Consider the following 22,603-nt stretch of genomic DNA (forward strand, 5'->3'; position numbering starts at 1 on the left):
CGGACATGACTTGAATTTCTGAAAATCGTAATAAGTATTCAGTATAGAATAGACGTAAAACATAAAAATAAAATATGTTAACCCATTTAAAGAGGGGGTAAACATTTAAATATATTCCATAAAACATTACATTTAACATAAGTTATTAATAATTTACAAAAACGTAGTCATAACAAATAAAATACCTACCAAATAAAATCGTACTTTTAAAAATTATACGTGGAATTCTGAGAATTTCATTTTTAAATAAATGTAAACATAAACGACTACGTAAAAAAATTAAAAAATAATGTAAATTGAATAACGTGTACATGACATTTAAATTGAAAGAAAGGCCTACAGCTACATTTTTATGCAGAGTGCCTAGAGCCTACGACGCTCCAAAAACGGCCCTGTACACAATCATACATACATACACATAAATACACATATGTGCATATATATATATATATATATATATATATATATATATATATATATATATATATATATATATATATATATATATATATATATATATATATACACACACATGCGTACATATACACACATTCGTATAAACTTTTTTTTTTAATATATTTATTTTAAATGTATATACAATTTTTTTTTTTTAATCCTTTATTTTAGTAAATATTTCTAACAAATGCAGACAAGATTTCCAATCAAAAAGATCTTATTGTCATAACCTATAGAAATAAAGTTTATCAAACGGGATCCCGGGGATAAAAGTGGCAGCGGGATTTCCCGGGATATCACTGTTACATCCCGGAACATAATTTTTTTAATTTTATATATGATAACTGTTTGAACTAATTCGACCAAAAATAAAAATAATATTATTGCATTTAGTTGCATTTTTATGTGTTCATATCTTATATTAAAACCTAGCACAACAAGAAATGTTATTGAAACTATCTTAAATTATCTAACTCAAGGAATGCTTTGCAATTTGCAATGCGATGTTTTCTTTTTTCTCGTTAGTATAAAATATGAGTAAAATATAGAAAAGATTTCGTGCGGCGAAAACAGTAAGTTTGGTTTTTAAACTTCTAAATTATTGAAAAGTTTAAACTTTTTCTGTATTGAAATATTTAATAATTTTTGTGTTTAAAAAACGGCAAACAAAGACATATAAAGTCATACGTAAGATAACATACATATGTAAGAAATATTCATAACTTTACCTTTAGTTGTTTTATAATTTAGTTATACCATGTCAATTGTAAATGGATCGAAAGCATGGCAGTATTCTTGTAAAGAAAAATCTGGCGAATCTGCAATTTGCAAAAAGTGGAATGTAAAGATAACGTGCAAAGGATTTTCGACCGATTTTATTAGATTATTCTGGCATATGGATTGTAGTCAGCTTGAAAGCGTTATTAAAGAACATTTTCTAAAAAATCACCCTAAAGCAAAAGTAATGATTAATGTAAAAAATTAATTAATGTAAATGCTTAATGATTAATGTAAAAAATTAATAAAAACAAATTTATAGAAATTTTTTACGAAGTATTTTTTGTAAAAGAATTTTGAAATTAGATTTGTTATAAATTTTTAAAAATATAAATGATAAACAAAATCTTAGTTTCTTTTCTAACTTTCATTTTAAGACCTTTTTGAAATTAACCCTTTCGCAAAGTAAATTTAAAAGTTAATATGAGGGGACTTATTAATATTGAATTAAAATGTCTTTATAACTTAAAAGCTAAATATATATTTTTATAACTTATTAGGAGTATGGCCTTTTAATTCATAATCAAAATTTATTTTTTATATGACACAGATGATCATTGCTAAAATTTAGATAGCTATTTTTTTGTTTTGTTTGGTATTTTAAATTTTCAACTGTTACTAACTAAGCTTAAAATGTTGCTTAAGCTAAATTTAGATTCTATCTGTTGACCAGCCTCGCACCCCTTCTTCATCTATTAGGCTGGCGCAGATGTATTTTAATACATTGTTTCCAGTTTAGGATATTGAATGCTGGATCTTCTTGACTCAATGGATGGGTTTTGATTGTGTTTTTATGACTAGGCAACTCATTCTATTATCTCCTAATGAGGGTACAGCTCTAAAACTCAGTTTTATGGTTCTGAGGCGGGCTGGTAGTCAGGTTTCCCGAACTCTGTGGTAGCTCTCAGAGAGGCTGATTCCATCAACAGCTGAAAAATATCAAAGTATTAACAGTGCCATGTTGCGCATGGATGGTGTCTCTGTTTGTACTTTTGGTGTGCATTGCGGAGGCCACATTTGGAGCCCTTTGTTACGGCTTAGGGTTTATTAGTAGTAATGAGACAATTGCTTGGGCTATTAAACAGTGTTCTGAGTACCATCTATGCTTTGAGTCAAGTTCTTCAATCTAATTTTAAAATGAATAAAGTACCAAAAACTATAAAACACAAAAAACCATCATCATCACCAAGTTCTTTAAACCTATCATTCACTAATATTCGTTGTCTTCGAAGTAACTTTTCTTCTGTTGAGTCTTATCTCTTGCAACGTTCACCAGACCTACTTGCTGTTTGTGAGACTAATTTGAGTTCAGCTGTCTCATCTTGTGATCTTAGTGTTGATGGTTATCTTCCTCTAATTCGTAAAGACTCCAATAGTCACATGCTTGGCCTGGGCATTTACATTCGTAAGAATTCACCTGTTTGTCGTGAAACTAGGTTTGAATCCACAGACTATTCTTTTATGTGCTTTCGTTTAGCAGCACTTCACTCTATCGCCTTTCTCTTTGTTCTATATCGCTCTCCTTCATCTCAAGACTGCACACTTTTTGACGTTATTTCTGATCATATTGACCAAGCCCTCTCTCTTTATCTATCAGCTAATATAGTTGTTGTCGGTGACTTTAATGCTCACCACTCTGAATGGCTTGGCTCTAGTGTCAGTGACTCTGCAAGCTTTAAAGCCCACAACTTTTGCCTTTCTCAATCCCTAATTCAAATAGTCAAATTTCCGAATCGCTTTCCATACAACCCGAATCATTTACCTTCTCTACTCGACTTATGTCTTGTTTCTGATCCTAGTCAGTGCTCAGTTTCTCCACATTCATCCTTAGGTGCTTCTGATCACAGTTTGATCTCTCTAAAACTATTATCTCATTCTTCTTCATCACCTGAATCCCACTATTATCGAACCTCTTACAACTACAGTAAAGCTGACTGGGGTTCTTTCCGTGATTTTCTTCGTGATGGCCCTTGGGTAGAAATCTTTCATCTTCCTGTCGACAAATGTGCTTCTTACATAACTTCGTGGATTAAGGCTGGCATGGAATCTTTTATTCCCTCTCGACGATTCCAGGTCAAGCCTCACTCTCCTCCATGGTTTTCTTCACACTGTGCTGCTGCGATTGCCAATCGAAACCGTTACTTCCATATTTATCAGCAAAACAATTCTCCAGAAAACAGGCGTCTGTTTATTACTGCTAGAAACAATTGTAAAAAGGTTTTGTCTAACGCCAAAACCCGCTATTCTCAGGTCATGAAATCTCATATCTCATCTCAAAAATTAGGCTCTCGTGACTTCTGGAGAATCTTTAATAATATCAATAATAAGGGCAAATCTATAGTTCCACCTCTCTTGAATGGTTCAGACTTTGTCACCTCACCTAAAGACAAAGCTGAATTGTTTGCTAAATACTTTTCATTAATATCATCTCTTGATTCCACTAGTTGCTTTCTACCTGATATTACCAACAAACAGGTTGATCCATTGCTTGACATTCATATCACTCCAGCATCTGTATCTAAAGCGATTTCCTGCCTAGACTCTTCTACAGCTTGTGGCCCGGACAACATACCTGTTATTGTTTTGCAGAAGTGTTCTCCGGAGCTGTCGTCTATACTCTCAAAATTATTCAACAAGTGCTTATCAGAGTCTTGCTTTACAGCCTGCTGGAAAGCGGCATCTGTTATTCCTATCTTCAAAATTCTGGAGAGCGATCTGATTCGTCTAACTACCGTCCCATTAGTCTTCTTTCTATCATAAGCAAGGTTTTTGAATCTTTAATTAACAATCACTTAATTTCTCATCTTGAATCTAATAACTTACTATCTGACCATCAATATGGATTTCGATCTTCTCGTTCTACAGCTGATTTGTTAACAGTAATAACTGACAGGTTTTATTGTGCATTAGATAAAGGTGGAGTGGTTAAGGCCATCGCTCTTGACATTTCAAAAGCTTTTGATAAAGTTCGGCATGCTGGTCTTCTCTATAAGCTTTCCTCTTATGGTGTATCCGGCAACATCTTTAACATCATTGAATCCTTCCTTTCCAATAGTAGCATAAAAGTTGTCCTCGATGGACAACACTCTTCTTCTTATTCTGTAACTTCAGGGGTTCCTCAAGGTTCTGTCCTTAGCCCTATACTCTTTTTAATTTACATTAACGATCTTCCAGATATTCTCACATCTAAGGTGGCATTGTTTGCTGATGACACTACCATTTATTCTTGTCGTGATAAAAAACCAACACCCTCTGATTGCTTGGAGGGGACATTTGAGATTGAAAAGGATCTTACTTCTGCTACAGCATGAGGCTCACAGTGGCTGGTGAACTTTAATTCAGATAAAACTCAATTTTTTTCTGCCAATCGCTATCGCAATCATTTAGATCTTCCTATATTTATGAACGGTGATTTACTCGATGAGTCATCTACTCTTCATCTTCTAGAATTAACTCATACTTCCAATCTTTCTTGGAAACCATATATTAAATCAGTTGCAAAATTAGCATCTGCTAATGTTGCATCTCTTTATCAAGCTCGTCACTTTTTTACTTCGGATTCTATTCTCTATCTCTATAAATCTCAAATCCGGCCTTGTATGGAATATTGTTGCCATATCTGGGGCGGATCCTCTAATGATGCCCTTTCTCTTTTAGACAAGGTGCAAAAACGCATTGTAAACATAGTTGGACCTGCTCTTGCAGCCAACCTCCAACCATTATCACATCGTCGTAATGTTGCTTCTCTTTCTCTTTTCTACAAATACTATAATGGGCACTGCTCTAAAGAGCTAGCGTCTCTTGTGCCATCTACTATAATTTATTCTCGTGTTACTCGTCATTCAATTAAGTGTCATCCTTTTTCTGTGACTGTTCCTAAGTGCTCCAAAAACGCTTATTCGTCTAGTTTTTTTCCTCGAACATCAGCTCTTTGGAATTTGCTTCCTTCATTTTGCTTTCCTGACTTATATAATTTGCAATCTTTTAAGTCGTCTGTCAATCGTTATCTGGCTCTACAATCTTTATCTTTTCTCTTTCAGTAACTTCCAACTTTAATTAGTGGCTGCTTGCAGCCTTGTTGGAAGCGAAGATGCTTAAAAAAAAAAATGTTTAAAAAATACCTCCATTCTGCTCTAACCGATATATTATTAAATTGGCAACTACAACTATATTCAAAATTAAACAAAAAATATTATGAATCACACAAAAAATATCCTGAAACTATTTGGCAACTTTTTTGATGAGCTGGCTTATTTATTAGCAATAGGCCTGTGTAGAGCAAACTTAAAAATGACATATTTATCAGCAGCTTTTCTAGTTCTAAGTTCCTTTTTATTTACAGCTGAAACTGCATTTCATGCCATTTTGGATGATTAATCTTTCTTATATAATTTCTTACCATCTTACCATTGTTTACATTAAACATTATTAATAATCAGGTTGAGTCATAAAAATAAAAATTTATTTATTACTAATATTGCTTTTCTAAATAAGGAAAATAAAAATAATAATAAGGAAAATAATACTTTAGATTAATTATAAAATCATCAAACTGTAAACAGCATCACGAAATGGTAGTAATATAGTCAATTATATAAATAACTTGCTGTCCCGATACGCACCACAAAAGTAATTTTACTGAAATTATTACTATTCATAAAGTTTAATTCCAGACATTTTTTTAGAACCAGATTCAAAAAGAGGATAAAAAATACTTTCTGAATAATATAAACTTTTTATAAATAAAGTAAATCAGCAATAGTTCAAGATAAATCTTTTGCCGTTGTATCGCTGAAGAAAAAACGCAAAAATTTTACTTTTCGCAAACTTATTGATGCGTTTTAGTACTTTTAATGTATTTTGGTATTTTTAAAATTAGTTTTTTTTTCATAATAATAAAGTACAATAATTTAAAATATTTAATCAAAAAATTTTTTTGAAAAAAAATAATTTATAGCTGAGATACAAGACTTCAGCCATAATTATACTGTTATGCCCCACTGTTCCCATATGCCCCGCTCTACCCTATCTCAATTTAAAAAAATGACAGGTAAAAATGAAGAACTTATAAATTTTCCTCACAATATCTAGAATAAGAATATGTTTTGCTTTTTATCTAAAAAATTTTTATTCGCAAAATATTCTTTAAATAATTGAGGTGATGCTGTACTTTATTTTACCTCAAAACCTAATTTTTTCAAACAAAAAATTTTCTCTCTTTACGATTTAAGTTTTTTTTTTTTTTTTTCAATTTAATGAAGAGCTTATTGATTTTATAAAATTTAAAAAACTTTTTTTCTTTATTTGATTGCGAAGACTAATTACATATTTAAAAAGGAAATCAACCATTAAAGTTTTTAGTTTTTACGGAAAGCTGGTTCGCTATTTTTTAAAAAAGCTAATTTAATGCGCATGCTCGCAATAAAATTCTATGTAGGATTTTATTGTGAGCATGCGCATTAAATTAGCTTATTATTATTAAAAATGGCGAAGCGGTTTTCCATAAAAACTAAAAACTTTAGCGATTGATTTCCTTTTTAAATATGTAATTAATCTTCGCAATCTAAAAAAGAAAATAAGTTTTAAAATTATATAATTGATATGCTCTTCTTTAAAATTAAAAAAAAAACTTAAGTCGTAAAGAAAGAAAATTTTTTGTTTGAAATAACTAGGTTTTTAGGTAAAAAAGAAAAAAAAAAAAAAGAAAATAAGTACAGCATCACCTCAATTATTTAAAGAATATTTTGCGAATAAAAATTTTTTAGAAAAAAAGCAAAATATAATCTTACTCTAGATATTGTAAGAAAAAATTATAAGTTATTCATTTTTTTAAATCGAGGGTAGAGCTTACTATCAAAACCTCCTAAGTCCGATTTTTTCATTTTGAGGTTTTGACTTAAATTGGTTAGTTTTCTTAATTCGCAGCTCTATGCAAAACCACATAAATCTAATTGCCTCGGAAATTTCCGAAAAAAACCACATAAATTTAATTGCCTCAGAAATTTCCGAGGCAATTAGATTTATGTGGTTTTGCATAGAGCGGCGCGTTAAGAAATTTAACCAATTTAAGTCAAAACCTCAAAATGAAATAATTCAGACTTAGGAGGTTTTGATAGTAAGCTGACGATTTGTTGCTTAAGTGTCTCTTTATGCCCTGCTCTACCCAAGTTTTCATAACGTTAAGCAAAAAAATGTTTAATTTAAGATTTAGCAACATTTTAAGCTTAGTTGGTAACAGTTTGAAATTTAAAATACCATACAATATATATATATATATATATATATATATATATATATATATATATATATATATATATATATATATATATATATATATACATATATATATATATATATATATATATATATATATATATATATATATATATATATATATACATATATATATATATATATATATATATATATATATATATATATATATATATATATATATATATATATATATATATATATATATATATATATATATATATATATATAGCAATCGAACTTCTAGCTATGATAATCTGCATTATATAAAAATTTTTGAATTAAAAGACTATATTCCTAATAAGTTATAAAAATATACACCTGTATCTAATCTCCATTTTTCAATGAACTGATATACATGATTTTCAAGTAAATGTATTTTGGTGTTACAGAAACATCTGATCATGTGAATCTATAAAATTCGATAAGTTGTTAGATTGCTAAATCTAAAAATTTACAAGATTTTCCATAAAACAATACACGATGATAAAATAATACTCAATAATAAATAATTCTCAATAAAACAATACACGATGATAAAATAATTCTCAATAATATCAAACTATAAAAATAAGTAGTTTACTGATGCACAGAACTGCAAGAGTAAAATCGAAAAAGTTTGTTAAATATTTACAAAGTTCCTGAATACCATTATCTTAGAAATAGTATGAACTATTTATAATATTATGATACTTACAATGATATTTAAATACTTTTTAAATTTCTGGCTCACATCGATCGATAGTATCTATAAATTCAAGGTTTTTAACCAGCTTAGGAATCAAATTGCATAATTCAAGCAATTATTGATGCTATAAATAGATAAAATAATATCAAAATAAATCAAATCAATTCATAAGTCCAGGCATTACAAAAATTGGGCTTCAAATATATTATTATATACAATAAAAAAAAAATTTCTTATATTTGATTTAACACTTTGTTGTATATACACACACACATACTTATACGTATAAAATTATTCATAACTAAAAAAAAGAAAAACTTTATCCTCTTTATTGAAATTTATCATCCTATTTCGAACAAAATTTAAAAGCAAGTTTTATCTTGTAATTTAATTACGAGTAAATTTAATGAATAATTCTTTTATTTCAATACAATACCTTCTTTTTTTTTTCTCAATCCATAATAAAGTATATTTGGTTTATATACTTTTAAAACATTTTCTGCACTTTCTGGCTAACACAAAACTTGTATTCCAACTGTATCTTGCAGAAGAGCAATTTTTTCAAGATAATCTGTAATAATGCTGTTCAAAAAACTTGATTGGACATGCATGGAAATGCATTTGTCAAATTCTGCTTTACCAATAGTTTTTTATTCTTAATGCTTCAAAGTTCTCCAGCAAGTTTTATATTAATTAAATAACATTCATCTTATGACATAATAAAAAATTTCAAGTAGATTTTCATTCGATTACACCGCACAACACATTTTTTGCGTCTTGAACACTGTTAGGTGTTTCTTAAAGATTTTTGGGTGCTGATCCCAAATATCACATCAAAATTTACGTATCACGTATCGTTTAAAAGAAATCTTCAATTTTATCTAAGTTTTTGCTTAGATTTGTATCCAAACATCTCACTCCAGTTAGTGACTCATCAGCAACAGTTTGTGCAGCTAGTGTGTGTGTGCATCATTATAGTAAAGTACAGTGTCTGTATTAATATAACATTAAGTAAATTTAATGCTATAGCCGTTTTGCTGTCTGGCGATATGTCTCGTCAATGTTGTAACAGCCGCGATACATTCTGATATATCTGTGGCAAATATACACTTGCGTCTCAGAGACGTTCTATAACTGCTCTTGTGAAGAAAGCTTATCATTTGTATTTTGGCTGCAAAATTGGTGACCAAGACAAGGAATGGGCGCCTCACATTTGCTGCACAACATGCGGTGTCAATCTAAGAGCCTGGCTCGGAGGCACTTGTAAGAGTATGTCGTTTGCTGTTCCGATGATCTGACGAGAACAAAAAGACCATGTGACGGACTGTTATTTTTGTTTGACTAATATATCTGGTTTCTCTTCCAAAAACAAAAAGTCAATTGAATATCCTAATTTGCCTTCAGCAATGAGACCTGTGCCACATGACGACAGTCTCCCAATTCCGAAACTACCAGAGGATTGGACCTTAGATGAACCAGATGAAGAAACTCCAGGGCAGGTTACTGACAGTGACATTGACCCAGATTTTGAACCTTGCTCATCAGGTGATCCACATCTAATAACACAGTCAGAATTGAAAAATTTGGTTAGAGATTTGGGTTTGTCAAAAACAAAAGCCGAGTTGCTGGGTTCCAGGCTGCAGGGATTGTGTCTGCTGTCACCAGGTACAAAAATTTCTATATTCAGAACCTGGCACCATGATATCACCAAATTTTTTGCTCAAGTCGACAGTCTCTGTTTCTGTTGTAACATTGAAGGATTGTTCTCGGCCTTAGGTTATGATCACAATCCAGAAGAGTAGCCTCTCTTAATTGATTCGTCGATACTAAGCCTGAAGGCTGTTCTTCTACACAATGGCAACGTTTATCTGCCAGTACCTGTTGGCTACACAGTACACATGAAAGAAACATACGAGAATATGGAACTGTTGCTCAAGAACATCAAGTATAGCAGTTACAACAGGAATATCTGTGGAGATCTGAAAGTCGTTGCTCTGTTACTGAGACTGCAGCTTGGCTATACCGAGTACTGTTGTTTCATCTATGAATGGGACAGCCGTGCCAAAGAGTCACATTATTGTCAACAGAGCTGGCCACTCCGCAAAAATTTAGTTCCAGGACAGAAAAATGTTGCACTCGAACCACTTGTCGAGCCAGCAAAGATATTTTTGCCACCTCTACACATAAAACTTGGACTCATGAAGAACTTTGTGAAGGCACTGAACAAGGAAGGTGAAGGTTTTTGCTATTTAAGACAGATGTTTCCAAGAATAAGTGATGTAAAGATCAAAGAAGGCATTTTTGTTGATCCCCAGATCAGACATGCTATGAGTGACAAGCGGTTTGAAGAGCTGTTAGATGGCCAGGAAAAAAATGCTTGGAAACCCTTTAAAGACGTTGTTGACAATTTCCTGGGCAATTACAGAGCACCAAACTACGTTGAAGTTGTAGACAAACTTATCCGTGCATACCAGAAAATGAAGTGCAACATCAAGGTCACTCAAGGTTCATTTCCTTCTCTCGCACTTGGATTTCTTCCCCGTAAATCTCGGTGCTGTCAGTGACGAGCACGGTGAGCGGTTTCACCAGGACATTGCTACAATGGAGAAACGATACCAGGGCGACTGGAATTCGTCAATGCTTGCTGACTACTGTTGGACACTGCAAAGTGATGCACCAGAAGTTGTATACAAAAGAAAATCAGGAGCAAAACATTTTTAATTCATAACTAATGGCTCATGTGGAACATAAACGTGATTAAATAGGTAGGTAAAAATATAAATGTCTATTTCTTAGAGTTCCTACGTGATACAGTAAAACAAAAACTATATTTGAGCATACCCTATAGGTACCTGTCACAATCACCTAAAACTTTTCAGGAAGCAAGACTTTTATAAAAATTTGTTGTGCAGTGTTATTAGACATTTTACCCAATTATTTGGAGCTTTGAAAACGTTGTTGCCTCTATTTTCGATGTTTCTATGAGTAGTGTAACACTTCATACACATTTTCTCCAGATAAATACACAGAGAATCTTTGATACATTTATTCCGTATATTTATATATTTGATCAATTTTACCGTCAGTTTTAAAACTGTCTTTTCCTAAAAGATTTCCGCATATTTTACATGCTCTTGATAACATTTTTTGATGATTACTCGCCATTTACGGACCTATTTTTATGAAAAATACCATATTCAAAGCCATTATATTTTTTTATAAAAAAATGACAGGTAATAGAGATTACTATTTTGGAAAAGATAAAAAGAAGAAGTATTACTAACAACTTACCAAAATCTTACAAAAATTTTAATTTCATCTAAAATATAAATTAATAGAATATGTTAAATTTTCTAATAACAAAGCTTTGTTGATCACAAAGGGTAGCCAGCCAAAATCTAATTTAAAATTCCAGGATACTTCCAGGACTTTTCAAGGATGATTTGTGGTTTTTCAAGGATATATTCATTTTTTCTCGACCCGAAAAAAACAAAATATATTGTTTTCAAAATATGTTTTATATATAAATATATGTTGTAAAATTGTCGTATACAGTATGGTACAAGTTAAAAAATATTATATATATATATATATATATATATATATATATATATATATATATATATATATATATATATATTATATATATAGATACACTATGTTTTCAAACACTTCTATTTAATCTCTTTCTTAGATTGTCCAAGTTTTTTTAGTGAAATATCAAGCTCTTTAATTGCCAGTTCTTCTAAAATTGTGTTTCTAAAGGAATTTGCTTTCGTAAGGAAAGTGAAGATTTGCTTTTCTTCTGCTTCAATACCTTGTCAGCATCAGTTTTAAGAATTTTTGCAAAAAACAATTTTCTATTTCTTTATAATTACAAATTCTTTATCAATCAATTTAAGTTTCTTGCTTATTTCGTCTACCTTTAACTGATCTTTATTTTCCTTTAACACTGAATTGTACTTATTTTATGCTAACCTTCAGCTTTTTTAAAGATCACTGGGAAGCTCATACTGATGAATAACAATGTCATGGGAATTGATGTGGTTATAAACTGTTCTTTGGGAAACAAGAGATCATTCTTGTAGATTTTCTACTAACAACTGCTTGTTAACACTAAATCCTTGTTCGATTGGTCATGAGATAAAACAAAAATGAAAGCGCAGACTTTCCACAATGCTGAATAATTTTAAGTTTCGTGCAAATAGATACCAAGAAATTTATCAACAGAATCAATTAATTTATCAAAGGACTTAAATTTATTTATTATCATATCAAAGCCTCTAAATCGAACGCATTCTGCACCAAAAAATTTATCAAATTGTTGTTTTGTATCATTTGCATCGTCAGTTAAAAGTCATTTTAATGCACTTAATCTCTCAGCAAGACCCTTGAGTTTCAGAGTGGATACTTCCTCGTTTTAAACCATTGCATTTTAAAGACAAAGATAAAGCATTACTCTTTAAAGAATACTTCATCTTTCTTGTAAATTTTGCAATAACATTATGATAATCTCCCTATATTTTTTCCTAAATTCTAATTTCTCTTCTGGTTAACAATGAAGAGAACTTAGCATTTCAGTGCTGTTTCTATGTCAATTTGGTTTCATTTAACCAACTTGGTCTACTTCTTGCTCTTTACTTCTAGTTGGTTAATTGATTTCTCTACTTCAATCTTTGGTAAATTAAATGCAAACTTTGGTGCTATTGTGCTTTCAGAGAATAATCAGAGAATATGAATATTTCATTTAAATTTAAGCAGGTTCTTAAAGAAAAATGTGACATTGCTACACTTAAGGGCCATATTATTTCTACCTTGGTAACCAGATTTAGTTTGTATTTTCTTAAATTAGGAAAACTTTTATGTAAGTTACTGATTGAGCACAGCTAATTAATTTGCTACAAGCATTCCGAAATTCAGGAAAACATATTTAAATAAAAGTAAAAAAAAACTAAAATAAAAATAACAAACTAACAAACTACCAGTAAAGAATATATCTGCTGCGTTATGTGTCTTGCCATTAAATTTATGCTTTTTACCAGTTGGATGAGAAGAGTTTGAAGAGTCATATCTTCGTAACTGTTTGGAATTAGATGAAATCAGCAAAATCTGAGTATTAGGGTTGCATGCCCTGGATGCTTTCACATGGAATTGCCCAATAATGATATTTATATATTTGCCGCTAACTCATGCGCATAATAAAATCACAAGTTTTATTAAGTATTGAATCACTGTGCGTTACCATCATTATTTTCTTGCAACATTAAAATTTATTAATTAGGCTCATTAGACAATTAAGGGCAGGGGCTCCAAAAAAGTCTAGATGAAAATAGTACAAAAAATATTTCATCAACTTGTTCCTCTCACGTTTGGGTCAAGAAGGGGGAAAAATTTTTGGGTCTTTTTTATTCCCAAGCTCTAATCATCGCAATTTTTTGCAAAGCATCCTTATTTGACATAAGTATAAACTTTAAAAAAATATAATTTCCTATATGAAAGCGACACTGACTTAGTTATTATTTTTAAAAGTCAATACTACTTAATTTTTTAATATTAAAAATAAAAATAAATAAAAATATATAAATTAAAAATTAATTACTAGTAATAAACTTTTAGCTTATATTTTTTAGTTTTTTATAATGTTAACAAAAATACCAAAAAAGAAACATATAAACAGTATACAAATCGCTAGTTTGTTATGCATTATTCTACAAATTGCTTATTTGTTCCATTTAAAATGTTAAAAGAACTTTTTTAAATGCATATCTAAGAATAGTTGTTTTTCAAATATTTTTCTTTTTTATAAAGAATTATTAAAATTAAAAGTAATTAATATTTTATTTAATTATATAAAATTAAAATTAATACTTTGTTTAATTATATAAAAGGAAAGTAATTCTACAAATCGCTAGTTTGTTATGCATTATTCTACAAATTGCTTATTTGTTCCATTTAAAATGTTAAAAGAACTTTTTTAAATGCATATCTAAGAATAGTTGTTTTTCAAATATTTTTCTTTTTTATAAAGAATTATTAGGGTAGGGTGGGGCAAGATGACCCGTGGGGCAAGAAGTCTTTTTGCTTATGTGAGAGTATCATAGGACGGTAATGTTTTATCCCTCTATAATACTATTCATAAAGTTAAAACAAAATCGTGGAATAAAAAATGTTTTTAATATTGCTGGTAGGTGAGGTTTAAATTGGTTTATTACTTTTTGGAGTATTTTGTTAGTAAGTTGCTTCTAATTTTAAATGTTTATTGGATTGGCAATACTTATGCGATTATGGTAAGAAATGTGTTGTTTTATAGAGAATTTATCCCACAATAATATATAGTCAAGAAATTTTATAACTTAGCAATAAAATTAATTTTATTTGTATTAAACTTGCACTCACTACAGATGAGGCAAGATGTCCTCGGTTACGTGGGGTAAGATGCCCTCAAAGGGCTTCTTGCGTCGTGGTTTTACGGAATTTCTACCATTTTTAAAGTGTGTTTAGAACATAAAAACGTTTACTAATTTAGTAATTGACAATGTTTATATGTTGGTTTATATGTTGATAACTATTATACATATTTATAAATAGCTTTTTAAAATAATTTTATATATTAAGTAAATGTTATAATGTATATGCTAAGTAAAATGAAGCTGTATCACATGCCATTGCTGCAATTTAATACATATTTGTAAAACTTTTACAAATATGCATTGCATTCAGCTGAATGAAGTTGTATTAATACAACTTCATATATTATTACATGCGCATAATACAATTTCTACTAAAAGGAGCTGTGTTTAGCATGCAACATCATTAATAATTGCAACATCGTGTTATTGTTAATAATCTTGAGTAATTTATAGATGTTATGTAATGTATAAAATAATAATGTATTGAATAATTATATAATACTGTGTATGTGTTGGTATTTTTATATAATTAAAATTTTAAGGTTTTAATATTTCTTTAGATACATATTTAAATATTACAAATAATGGTGAGAAATTATGAGCGAAAAACACAGAGAGGTGCAACAAATGAAAGAATAAAGTCAGCATTAGATGTAATAAAGATGGGCTGCAGTCTAAAGAATGTTGCATCAGAATTTAGTATTAATAAAAAAACATTACAACGTCATCAAGATGGAAAAGTAAAAGTAGCTGGTGGTTTGTCTCTGGGTGGAAAATTTCCTGTTTTTAGTAAAGAATTTGAATTAAAGATTGTTACACAAGTTCAGATTATGGAAACAGCATTATTTGGCTTGACAACAATAGATGTGCATCGCCTAGCATATGATTTTGCTAAGCAAATGGGAATCGATAATCCTTTTAATAAAGAGTCAAAAATGGCAGGAGTGGATTGGCTGCGAGGATTCATGTCTCGCAATCCACAACTTTCTATTCGAACTCCACAAGCCACCAGTATAAGCAGAGCCATTGGCTTCAATAAACCAAAAGTAAATCAGATTTTTTCAGCATACAAGTCATTATTTGAGGAACATAAGTTTTCAGCCAAACAGCTCTGGAATATGGATGAAACTGGAATCACAAATGTCCATAAGCCAGGAAAAATAATTGCAACGAAAGGCAAACGACAAGTTTCGAAAATAACTAGTGGAGAAAGAGGTGCTACTGTGACAGTTGTGTGTGCAATGAGTGCAAGTGGCACTTATGTCCCACCCTTATTTATACTTCCCCGTAAGCGAATGACTGATAGGCTGGCTGTTGGTGCACCTTCAGGCTTAATTATTAGAGTTAGCTCCAGTGAATGGACTGATTCATCTTTATTTATTGAATGGTTACCGCATTTTGTTTCTGTGACTCATGCATCTAAAACTAATGAGCAATTAATTGTACTTGATGGTCATCACAGTCACAAAACACTTGAGGCCATTAACTTTTGTCGTGACAATGGGATCCATCTCATAACTCTTCCACCTCATTGTACACACAAGATGCAACCTTTAGATCGTACATTTTTTAAACCATTAAAAGTTGGCTACAATACAGCAGCAAGCAACTGGATGTTATTACATCAGGGGCGTAGAATTTCATTTTTTAACATGGCAGGTATTTTTGCAACTGTCTACAACTTTACTGCAAACATTGACAAAGCAATCAATGGTTTTAGATGCTCTGGTTTGTACCCAATAAATGACCTTATTTTTAATGATGAAGCCTTTGAAGCAGCTTTGCTCACTAATGAAGCTGAGCCATTGAAAATCTGTCAGCAATCTAGTGAATTGCCTAATTTGCCACTTGTTGCACCTATACAGTTGGCAAATGTCATGAGCACAACAACTACTGCTGCAAAATTGAAGGCTGTTGATGATGCAGTTTTGCCAAATGTTGATGAGTATCTTGGCCTTAATTCTCCCTTAAATATTTTGGAAAAGATTTCTCCACGTCCCAAAATTCCTGTTTTAAGTAGTAACCAGACTAGTCTATGGATAGACTTACAACACAGACATAGACAATTCTATATGTTGTAATGGACACAACAAATGTTTAATTTTTTGTCCTTGTTGTGTCTATCAAATTTTTGATGGTGTCCTAAGATTGCTCAGTTAAAAAATAATTTTCACTTTATAAGTCTACAAAGCATAATTTTTTGTCTATTTGGTGTCTATGATTTTGTCTAAATTTACTTGATTTCATAAAACCAGAAATATTGATTTTTGCCAATAAAATCTAAATTACCCAAAAAATCCCTTAGAAACAAAAAAACTCCTTGATCACATATTTTTAAAATAATTTTATTGAAGGTGATAAAGATTTTAGTGACTAAGGAAAATTTTTTAAATGATAAACTTACCTTCAACTTTTTTGAAGTAATCCCAAACTGGAGAGGGCATTTTAAAAATAAATTTTTACGCACATTCACTGAGAATTGAAAAACAACTGAACTGAGTAATTAATGAACTTCAATTGAGCACAAAATAGTCCATTTTGAGGTTTTTAAATAGACATTAACTTTTTAATCAACAGCACACGCTGGACAAAAAATTAAAAAATGAACTTCTGTTAGAAAAATTGTATTTTTAATTTTGTGCTCGTTTTCAGTTTTTGAAACGATGCTGCAGTGAAAATTTAATTACTCGTTATAAGTCCAAATTATATATTAAATAGATCTTCTATACCTCATTAAAAAATCGAGATTGTTCATTTAGTGTCCGTTTTTAAAATGGTTGTCTAGAAAGACAAACATTTTTTATAGACAATTCACTTTTGATAGTTGTAATTAAAATTGTTGCAATTAGTGCTTTGTCGAAGTCTATTTTTGTCCTTTTATAATAAGTCCATTAGAGATTGTCTGGTTGCTAGTTTTAAGACAACGAAAGAGAAAGACAGAATCAGCTGAAAACCTTACTTCTTCACCTTTCAAGAAGCGACTAGAAGAGCATGGAAACAATGTAAAAAAAAAGCAACAAGCAGTCATATTGCGTAAAGAAAAAGCTGCACTTAATAAGGTGATCAAGCAAAAAATGAAATCAATAAATTTGAAGACAAAAAAGGTGAAAAGCCTGAAAAGCAAAAAGCAGAAAGACCTAATGGCATAAAGAAACAAATGAAAAAGAAGAAAGATATGATTTCTGCCTCTGAAATTTTTATCACTGATACAACTCTATGCACCATATGCTCTTGTCCATACAATGTGCCACCATTTGATGATTGGACACAATGTAGTAAATGTACATCTTGGTACCACTTTTCATGTGGTCCAGATGATTCAGACTTATGCTACTACTGTGAATCATAATCATGTATATGTTATTTGAACATTTATGTTATTGATATAAATTAAAAAAAGTTATTTATCTTCAAGACAATTGCATAGAATAATTGCAGTGTTTATATTTCAGTTATTTTAATAAAATGTAAAAAGTTTTAAAAAAGAACTATTAATAGCTTTTATTTTAACTGATAGTTATTATTAACAACTGTTTAAAAGTTTGGGGCAAGATGCACTCTTTGGAGCATCTTGCCCCACGGCTAGGGCAAGATGTCTCCTTGCACAATTATTAGTTTTTTTAATTTTAAAGTTTATCACCCGTAATAAAAGTAGTTATTTTATCTTACCAATGTCTTCTCTTATAAGTAGACTTTGATATTAAAAAGAAAAATTACAAGAAAATGTAAAAGTGTTTGTTATAAACGCTAAAGTTTGTTAAGGGGGGCATCTTGCCCCACCCTACCCTAAAATTAAAAATAATTAATATTTTATTTAATTATATAAAATTAAAATTAATACTTTGTTTAATTATATAAAAGGAAAGTAAAAAATAAAAGTTATTTTCTAAGCAGTTATTAACTTTAACAAGTTATTTTTTATTCATTTGTTTATTCATAATATCTTCTTCAACTTTAAACCTTAAAAGTCAAATAGTTTGTATATTCTGGTGAGAGATTCGCTTACTTGCTTTCTAACCTCTATACTCACTTAACTTTCTCACTTAACTTAAACATAAACATACTTAAGTTTGGAGTTCGAACAATGTCCGAAAGTATTATATTTAAAAGTTAAAAAAAAAATCAACAACAAAAAAAAATTATCTTGTTGTTATTTGTTGAATGCTTTGGGTCGGTTTTAACAAGGTTTTAGCTCATAAAACCCTGAATAATAAAAGTTTGAGAACTGTTATCATTCAAGGTTTTATGAACAAGAACATACACACTGGTTTATCACTTTAGATATTGAGGTAAGTGTTTGGCAAAAATTGTATTACAGCTGCATTAATCCAATATCTAAGAAATATAATTGATTACGTTAAGTGATAATGCGTTTTTTGTCTAAGCATAGGCAAAAAACAATATTTAAAACATACTAACACGGTGCGCAAAACATGGTTTAAAAATCTGAGTATTTTGCACAGCGTTTATACTTTCATACTGCGGTTGCTACAGGAAATCAGGCATAGTATTTATCTCATTAAAAATAAAAGAATGTATCTTTTAATGTTTTATTTTGGCTAAAACATTTAGTATAATCATAAAAGTATAAATATTTTTAAAAACTTTGTTGTATTTTTAAACTATAAATTTTAATTTATTTTTTTGACTAAAAGGTTTTTAAGCAGTTCATAAAAATGATTTCAAATCATTTAATAATTATAATAATAATTAGCAAAAAGTAGCTAAACCATTGTTTAACAGTTATTCGGAAATGATAACAACTCAAATAATAATGGCTTCATACCAGTTTTAAAATCTAAAATTGTTGTTGTAAACATTACGGTTTTTCATTATTATTATTTTTATTTCTATTTTAAAAAACCTAATCATTTTAAACACATAAAACACCGGGTCGAACAACCGAGACACTAAAAATACTAAATTAAACAGCAAAATAGTTTGACATTTTATTTCATTGTTTTAGTAAAGGTTTTTTCCGTCAAACTGTCATAGGAAGCAAGACAGAAAAATGTATTTAGAATTTTCAAAACAAATACTTTATTTTTAAAATATTTTTTACTGCTTTACTAAAGATCTCATGCAAACTATCGAAAACAGCCTGAACTGAACTTCTTTTGTATTCGAAACGCGTTAGAATAACGGTCAACTTGTTTTTATAAAATCACTTTTTATAACTAATCGTCTTGAGAAAGCTCGTATCGTTGATATTATCGATACGATATGATCGTATCGTTCATATTGTCGTCGTCGTATTTTTTCTTTTAAATTTTTTGCCATAATTTTTCATATAGACCTGAATAATAATCGAAATGCAATAAAATTAAAACTATTGAATTAGGTTTTTATAAACTTAAAAAATCTTTAAATTATATTAAATTAAAAATATTGATTAAATTTATATATGCTTAAACAAAAATTCAAACATAAACAAGTATGATGTCAGTGTATATACATGCATCATTTAACGCATCAATAATGATAAAAAAAGACGCATACCAGCAGCATAGTCTCCAAAAGTGGATTTTTCGTTATCCGATTCTTTTTCAAGTTCTGATATTTTTATTTTCAGCATGTTTTTTAATTTGTCTATTTGACAATAGATGTCAACTGTGCACGCGTCGTACTCATCAAAAACTGGATTTTGTTTCAAAGTTATTTCATTTAAAAGTTGTTCGCGACATTTTTCAAACAATTTTGATGTTTCACCCAACTTGTCAATCTTTCCTTTAATATACTTTATAGCCTCAATTAATTTTTCTCCATAACAAGTTCCTGAAAGAATTAAAAAAAATGAAGTTACAATAAATAACCGAATAAGATGATAGTAATAGAAATAATGGTAAAGCTAACCATTAAAGTTGGCAAGTATATCCGCTTTGGCCCACGACGTACAGATATGCAATTCTGTTATCTTTGTTGAATTGCAAATGCAAGGAGCTATGAGTAATAACTTTATTTTTAAAAGCAAAATCAATATTAAATGTAAAAAAAAATTTGATTGTGTGTTTATATTTATATTTTAAATAAGTATAAAATAATTAGTCATATCAAAATAAGAAAGATATAACTAACATTATTTACATCAACATATTTTGGAACAAATAATATTCAAACCATGCATAAATTTCATACAGATTTTTTCTAGCATATTTAATATAACTTAATTATCTTTCATTTCTTTACACTCTTATTTTAGCCTATTATGAAAGAAAGTTTTATGGGTTGAAAATCTTTTCAAATAAAAATATTCAAAAAATGAAAACTACCAAGAAATACCATTTTATAAAAATGGTATATGGCTTAGAGGATGCCATAAACATGTATTTATAGATATTTATTAATTTATTAATTTAAATAATTATAGCTATTTTTTAAATTCTTAAATATTGAAATAATTGTAAGATAAATAATTGTAAGAAAAGTAGAGAATTTATTTTACCTTGTGCTTCGATATTTTTTGTATGGAAGAAAAATAAAACAAACAGAAGTAACATTTTACAGTTTACTAAGTAACAAAATACTCCTAAACAATTCATGTAAATATTACGCTGTAAAAAGTATTCCTGGATTATTTTATAGTAAATTAAAAGTAATCGTTACGCAATGTATTTTTAATATGTATATTGCCTTATTAAAAATTGTTACAATGCACATCCGAAATATGGCGAAACATATCCTTTATGTTTCTTTCTTTGCTTCGTCATAACGAAGAATGGAAGACATAAATGAAAAATGACTACGTCAAATATTATAAAAGATAATTTGTTCACAACGTAATCTGCGGACGATAAGAAAAGAGATTGAGCTTGAAAATCTATTTGACTCAACAAAGTTTTCTTTACATATCTATTCAAAAATACAATTTAATAATGAAATATGTTTTATGCCCTTTTATGGATTTTTGCATAAATTATATCTTTATGCTTTTATGCATAATCTATGTTAATTTTTTGTATTCAACGTTATTAACACACACACACACACACACACACACACACACACACACACACACACACACACACACACACACACACACACATGTTTTCTGTTAAAAGCTCTGTAATTTAAATTAGTTGGATTGCTTTTTATTTTGGATTAGTTTGGATTTGCTATTTAAAGAAAATAAATTTATTTCTAAAATTAATTGTTTTCTGTTAAAAGCTCTGTAATTTAAATTAGTTGGATTGCTTTTTTCCCCATTTTTAATATCAAGTTTTGTATAGTAGATTGTTGTTATGTTAAGAAATTTATCTCACTCTTTTTTATATATTTATTTTGCATTTTATATATAAATATATTTCTTTTGATACATTGAATTTTAATTTTCAGATGGTTTGAAGATATTTTTTTGTTTTTGCGTTATTAGTTAGTTTAATTAATTAGTTTAATAACATGAATAAACTAGCATTCTTAGAATATATAATCACAATTTGGATTGTTATAATTTTCTTTAGAAAATTAAAATATAGAGGTATCAAGCCATTTATCAAAAATTATCGGTTTCCCGAAATAAACCGGCGTGATGCTTTAAGTAAGATATTATTTAAAGATCACAATAAAACTAAAAAAAAAAAAAAAATAAGGAATTTGTTACACTATATTTATTATTGTGATAAAATAAACTTTTTGTTTTATAATAATAAAAAAAAATTAAAAATAAATTTTTTATTATTTAGTTACAAAGAGTAATAAATTGAACGCATATGTAGATTAATTACAAAGCAAAAAAAAAAAATTATTATGTAGTCTAAAAGATTAATATCATATTAAAAATGATATTGACAAATGATATTGCAACCAAAATACTGGGAAAAATTTTAATTTCCTTTCAAGCGTTTTAAAGAAACGTGTAAAGGAAAAGGATATCTATTTAATCATCGTTACTAAAATGTTATTTTCAGTAACAACATAAACAGAACAACAACATTTCAGAACAACAATAAACACTTCAATACAGCAATAATAATAAACACTTCGATAAACTTTTAAAGTTATA

At 29.2% G+C, this 22,603-nt stretch overlaps 1 protein-coding gene across 1 annotated transcript; it reads right to left on the minus strand.

The window, feature by feature from the left end:
• Nucleotides 1-19,528: 19,528 nt before the first annotated feature.
• Nucleotides 19,529-21,200, minus strand: LOC100213623 (uncharacterized). Its single transcript, XM_065812359.1, has 4 exons — nucleotides 21,047-21,200; nucleotides 20,458-20,544; nucleotides 20,104-20,379; nucleotides 19,529-19,900 (listed from the first exon to the last, which is right to left on the minus strand). The coding sequence occupies exons 1-4, from the start codon at nucleotides 21,141-21,143 to the stop codon at nucleotides 19,869-19,871; spliced, it is 492 nt and encodes a 163-aa protein (XP_065668431.1). The 5' UTR covers nucleotides 21,144-21,200; the 3' UTR covers nucleotides 19,529-19,868.
• Nucleotides 21,201-22,603: the final 1,403 nt, after the last annotated feature.

Source organism: Hydra vulgaris, chromosome 12 (genome assembly GCF_038396675.1).
Source record: "Hydra vulgaris chromosome 12, alternate assembly HydraT2T_AEP".
Lineage (NCBI taxonomy): Eukaryota > Metazoa > Cnidaria > Hydrozoa > Anthoathecata > Hydridae > Hydra > Hydra vulgaris.